Source organism: Canis lupus, chromosome 5 (genome assembly GCF_003254725.2).
Source record: "Canis lupus dingo isolate Sandy chromosome 5, ASM325472v2, whole genome shotgun sequence".
In the NCBI taxonomy this organism is placed as follows: Eukaryota; Metazoa; Chordata; class Mammalia; order Carnivora; family Canidae; genus Canis; species Canis lupus.
The window spans coordinates 8,222,461-8,228,618 of record NC_064247.1 but is presented as its reverse complement, the minus strand read 5'-3'; the positions used below and the strand labels follow the sequence as shown (position 1 = coordinate 8,228,618).

At 50.4% G+C, this 6,158-nt stretch overlaps 1 protein-coding gene across 3 annotated transcripts in view; it reads left to right on the top strand.

The window, feature by feature from the left end:
• Positions 1-728: 728 nt before the first annotated feature.
• The window catches only part of DCPS (decapping enzyme, scavenger), a 43,889-nt gene continuing 38,459 nt past the window's right edge, over positions 729-6,158 (top strand). Inside the window, exons 1-2 of one of the 3 annotated variants that reach the window (XM_025464970.3) lie at positions 729-973; positions 2,542-2,716. In XM_025464970.3, coding sequence (XP_025320755.1) covers positions 782-973; positions 2,542-2,716 — 367 coding nt within the window. In that variant the 5' untranslated portion in view covers positions 729-781. The remainder of the gene's footprint in view (positions 974-2,541; positions 2,717-6,158) is intronic. The other 2 variants (XM_049109774.1, XR_007410603.1) reach the window with 2 other exon arrangements.

The following is a 6,158-nucleotide window of genomic DNA, read 5'->3' as shown; positions in this document are numbered from 1 at the left end:
GTCGGGCTCCCTGCATGGGGCCTGCTTCTCCTCTGTGTCTCTGTCTCTCTCTGTCTCTCATGAATAAATGGGTAAAATCTTTTAAATAAATAAATAAATAAATAAATAAATAAATAAATAAAAATAAATAAATAAATAAAATGTCAGTATTCAACCCAGGGTGTCAGGGGTCAAGGCATCCGCATAGTCCAAGGGTGTTTCCCAGCCCCGGCTCCCCGGGGAGGCGGGAGGGGGAGGGAGGGTGGTGCCCCCCCCCCCCCCCCCCCCCCCCCGCACTGCAGCATCGTTATCCGGCCTGGTTAGGGTCTCGCTGTCTTCTTTTCTCTTCCCTCAGCACCAGCCTCAACTCAGACCCGGCAGCGCAAGGGGATAAGGGGCAGCAGCTTGAATTAAGAAACGCTCCTCGCAGGACAGCCCGGGTGGCTTAGTGCTGCCTTCAGCTCAGGGCGTGATCCTGGAGACCTGGGATCGAGTCCCACGTCGGACTGCTTGCATGGAGCCTGCTTCTCCCTCTGCTTCTCTCTCTCTCTGTGTGTCTCTAATAAATAAAATCTTTAAAGAAAAAAAGGAAAAAAGAACGCTCTGTGCAGACAGGCCACGGGGACCCAGCGCTAGGAGCATCTCCCCCGGAGCATGTCGGGAGTTGTAGTCCCCGCGCCCGGACCGAGCGGGGCGGGGCCGCGGCTGGTGTTGGCGCATGTCGGGAGTTGTAGTCCCCGCGCCCTGGCCGGGCGGGGCCGCGGCTGGGGTTGGCGCAGGCGCACTGCTCCGGCCGGGCAGCATGGCGGACCTAGCCCCTCAACCCGGCAAGCGAAAGCGCGAACAGGACGCCGAGGAGGCGGCCACGGACCAAGAGCAAGCGGGCGTCGGGAATGGTACCTCCGCCCCGGTGCAGTTACCGTTCTCCGGCTTCAGAGTGGAAAAAGTGCTGAGGGAGTCCGCGAGGGACAAAATCCTTTTCCTCCACGGGAAGGTAGCCTCGGGCAGCCCGGGGCGGGTATGGAGGCCGCGGTGAGCCAATCGCCGCGCGGGCGGCGGGGTTTTTTGTTTTGATTTTTTTTTTTTTTTTAACAGGAGCTCCACAGGGATCTACCAATCACACCACGGGGGGGGGGGGGGGGGTAGTACCGCTGGGCCGAGGACGGGGCCCACGGGAGACAAGTTTACCCGCAGCCTCAGGGCGGGAGCAGCCGGGGGGCAGGTCAACCTCCCCAAGCCCTCCTTGGCTACAGGTAACTCGCATTTGCACCGAGTGTTGCAGATTGAAGATCACGTGTCGAATTCTCCCAGCCACTCGTGATGGCTTCGTTTAGCACGAAGGTGCTAGGCACCCAGTAAATATTGCTGGATCCTCTACGGAACGACGTAGGGACTGGAGGCCCCGGTGCCGGTTGTGCAGGGTTCCAGCCCTAACAGGGGAGACCGTTTATTTTTATCTTTTTTTTTTTTTTAAGATTTTATTTATTTATTCATGAGAGACACACAGAAGGAGAGAGAGGCAGACACAGGCAGAGGGAGAAGCAGGCTCCAGGCAGGGAGCCCGACGTGGGACTCGATCCCGGGACCTCGGGGTCACGCCCTGGGCTGAAGGCAGGTGCAAACCGCCGAGCCCCCGGGCTACCCCGAGATGGTTTATTTAAATCGCAAATTCAGTGGCGCGCATCATGCACTGAGCTAGGTGCTCGGGATGTAGACATGAAAGCTACCGTCCTTGATTTTCAGGAACGCCAGAGTACCTTCTGGCAGACAGATGTGTACAGCTGGCTCTAATACCCTGTGCTCGGCTCTATAGAAGGGGCCGGGGAGAGACTGGAGCCCGTCCTGGGAACTAGTGAGGAGGCCCAGCCACAGGGAGGTATTAGGGTTCCTGAGAACTAGCAGGAGCTCTCATTTTGGGAGGATCCCGGGAACCTGGGCCTAGGCGAGCCGAGCCTCAGTGTCCCTTGTTCTGTTTGGAAGGTTCCCTCTAGTTCTTAGACCCCCCACCTGTCTTCTATCTATAACACCTGTTGAAGATTTTAGCTATGAGAACTTGTGAGTTAGGAGTTACTGGGGATACCCAGATTCTAGTTTTATTTTATTTTAAAGATTTTATTTATTTATTCATGAGAGACAGAGAGAGGCAGAGACACAGGCAGAGGGGCAGGGAGCCCGATGTGGGACTGGATCCCGGATCTCCAGGATCACATCCTGGGCTGAAGGTGGCGCTAAACCGCTGAGCCACCTGGGCTGCCCACAGATACTAGTTTTCTTTCTCTCTCTCTCTCTCTCTCTCTCTTTTTTTTTTCTTTTTCAACACTGACTGTTCATGTGACCTCGGGCAAGTGACTTAATTTTTCTAGACATGTTTCTTCATCTGTACAGTGGGGAGAATTTGGCAGAGGCCCTGCAGGCCCAACATAGAAGTAAGTGGAGAAGCTTACATCTGAATGCTGCCCTGAGGATTTGGGTTAATGAAACGGCTGCTCTGGGAGAAGAAACAACAGGCCCCATAGCTTCTGCCTCTGCTCCTGGGCTCACCGGTGGTGCCTCTGCATGCAGGTGAATGAAGCCTCTGGAGATGGCGGTGGAGAGGATGCCATTGTGATCCTGGAGAAGACACCGTTTCAGGTGGAGCAGGTAGCCCAGCTCCTGATGGGTCGCCCTGAGCTCCAGTTGCAGTTCTCCAATGATATCTACAGCACCTATCACCTGTTTCCTCCACGGCAGCTGAGTGGTGAGCGAGTGGTGGCTGGGGTGGCTTCCTGTGGGGAGGGGGGGGGAAATGAGGAGGTGTGGTGGTTCCTCTGCAAAGCTGATTTGTACATTCTAGTGCAGTACTTCTCAGTGGAAGCAGGAGGGGATTTTGCACCTTGCCTCCCCAGGAGACATTTGGCAATCTCTGAAGACAGTTTTGGTTGTCAGAACTGAGGAGATGGGGGTGCTGCTGGTACCTAGAAGGTAGAGGCCAGGGATGCTCCTGAATATTGGGAAGGGAGTGTGATTTATGGTATAGAACAGTTTCATCGGGACGTCTGGGTGGCTCAGCGGTTGGGCGTCTGCCTTTGGCTCAGGGCGTGATCCAGCAGTCCTGGGATCGAGTCCCACATCGGGCTCCCTGCGTGGAGCCTGCTTCTCTCTCCTCTCTCTCTCTCCGTGTCTCTCATGAATAAGTAAATAAAATCTTAAAAAAAAAAAAAGAACAGTTTCATCTACTAACCGAATAATAATAATAATCGTTGTCAACACTTACTAAACTCTTAATATTGTGCTAGTTACCATTCTAAATATCTTACATGTATTATCGTATATAATACTCAGAGTAGCCTGATAGTGACAGCACTTTATAGGTCAGGGAACTGAGATTTTCAAAGGTTAAGTAACTTCTCCAAGATCACACAGCCAGTAGGTGGCAGAAAAACTAAGATCTTTCAGTAGACAGAGGACTCACTATGCTGCTGTGGGATGAGCGGTGTGTGGGGTGCTGCAAAGATCAATTACTCCCCTTGAAGGAACTCACTTTTAGTCTGGGAGACAGTGAGTGGGATCCAGGGAATAGACTTGGGAAAGGCAGGAATTCATGGGCTATAAGGCAGAGATTTGTTTTGGATTGCCAGGATTTTTTTTATTTATTAAGAAGAGAACGAATTTGGGGCACCTGAGTGGCTCGGTTAAATGTCTGCTTTTGGCTCAGGTCATGGTCTTGGGGTTCTGGGATCCAGCCTCAGTTCAGGCTCTCTGCTCAGGAGGGAGTCGGCTTCTCCCCCCTTCCTCCATGTTCTCTCTCACTCTCACTCTAGCTCTCTCTCAAGGAGGTAAATAAAATTTTAAAAAGAAGGGGAAGAATTTATTATTTCCTTTATTTTGTTTTAGCTTCCATGTCAAAAGCTAGGCGTGATATGGGCTTTTTCCCTTTAGGCGGTTAGGTTTAAAAGGCAGCTTTGTTGGAAGCATGAAGGAGACCGATTGACCTTGAAGGTTCCATCCAAGTAGGAAATTTGGGGATCGACTTTGTAGCACGTGGCAGTTTTGTAATACCCTTCTATCTTTTTGTCCTCCGGCATTTAAGAATAATTTGGCTTTACGGATACCCCGCCACAGTCTTTTTGATAGGTTTAATCTTTTCTGCACCCTCAAGAAAGGGTGCCGGTATTTGTTGTCCTTTGGAAGTATGTGTGAACACTTGATGTGGAACAAACCAACCTTTCACAACTGAAGGCAAAATAGCCGGGTCCTCCGCTGAAAGCGAGCCAGATTGATTGGTTCGAGTTGATGGAAATGGACAGCTGTATTTACTTTCTCAGGCGCTGACATTTAAGCAAACGTAGCCCTCAACCCGGGGCAGCAGAAGGCATGACAGAAGGCTCTGTAGCCAAACACCATTCGGGGCAGCCCCCCAACCATAGGCTCCGGGGTCATTATTCTGCTGCCACCTCTTCCTCTCGCCTTTCCCAACGCCTCTATCCACGCTCCTCACCCTCAGCCAAAATACAGAGGGTTCTGCTACACAAACCCTGTGGAATTCACAGCCTTTCCTTTTCATTTTATTTTCCCACTACTTCTGTGATATTGCACACAAGTGGTGGTGGCCACTTGCCCTGGCTTTCTATTTTTGTCTTTTTTTTTTTTCTAAGCTAAGCGCTGAAAGAAGCGGTCAGGTTATCCATTCATTCCAGTTCTTCCTTCCCACTCAGAACCCAAAATGTTTTCTGCTTTTTTTTTTTTTTTAAGATTTTATTTATTTATTCATGAGAGACACAGAGGCAGAGACACAGAGGGAGAAGCAGGCTCCTTGTGGGGAGCTCGATGTGGGTCTTGATCCCCAGACCCAGGGATCCGACGGACCCAAGTAAGCTGACGGCAGACACTCAACCACTGAGCCACCCAGGTGTCCCTGTTTTCTACCTTTTCCCCAGTACTGCCCCCCACCCCACCCCCAGGGAGCCTCAGATGTGAACTTATCCTTTCTGGGGTTCCCTGTCTTTGCAGAAGCATTAGTATACCTGCAGCACATTATACTTTTATTTTCCCTCGCCAAACTAGGCACAGTGATTGGAAGTCCTAAAAATTTGTTTCAGGGCTTAGCCCTCCTCTCTGTCTCTTTCTCTCTCTTTCTCTCTCGTATGGGCTATACACCCTGTCCCTGGATGATAGTCTAGATCAGGGGTTGGCAAAATTTTATTGTAAAGGGCCAGAAAGGAAATATTTGAAGCTTTATGAACCACATCAATGGTCTGTTTCACATGATCTTTTTTCCCTTTTTTTTTTTTTTAACTGCTTTAGAAATGAAAATGCCAGTCTAAAAAAAAAAAAAAAAGAAAGAAAGAAAATGCCACTCTTAGTTTGCTGGATGCAGAAAAACAGGCCATGGAGCTCATCTTATGGCCATTGTTCATTAACCCCTGTTTCAGATTCTCTCCCAAAGTGTGGCCTGTGGACCAGCTGAATTGCTGTCACCCAGGAGCTTGTTAGACACATGGATCTTCAGACCCCACTCCAGAAGTCAGAATTAGTGTCTACATTTTAGCACAACCCCTAGGCGAGTCACATACACATCAGACTTTGAGAGGTGCTGGTCTTTAAATACCACCTGTATGCAGGGATGCCCATGTTTATTTCTGCATCCCCTGACGTCTCCAAGAACTCCAGGCTCATTGGAATAAGCACCTACCTGACCTGTCTCTTTGGAGGTCCTAGGTACCTCCTAGGTAAAATGTGAGGCTCAGACACCGTAGTGTCTTTAAAAATACTTAGCACATCTTGGGATGCCTGGGTGGCTCAGCGGTTTGGCGCCTGCCTTTGGCCCAGGGTGTGATCCTGGAGTCCCAGGGTCAGGTCCCGCATCGGGCTCCCTGCATGGAGCCTGCTTCTCCCTCTGCCTGTGTCTCTGCTTCTCTCTGTGACTCTCATGAATAAATAAAATCTTTAAAAAAAAATACTTAGCACATCTTGAATAGTAGCAGCTATAATTATTCTCATGTGCTGAGCCCTATGCTGGGTCCTGCAGCTTGAGATGAATAAGACACCCACTCTGCCTGCAGTCTTGTTTGGGGAGGGATACCCCACAAGTTACTATGAAAGAGAGAAGTAAACTCAGTAGGTTTGGTCGCTGCCTGGATGTGTGGAACAGGGATCCTGGAAATTGGGAGCCATGTCTGACCTGTTTCCGTTCCCCAGCA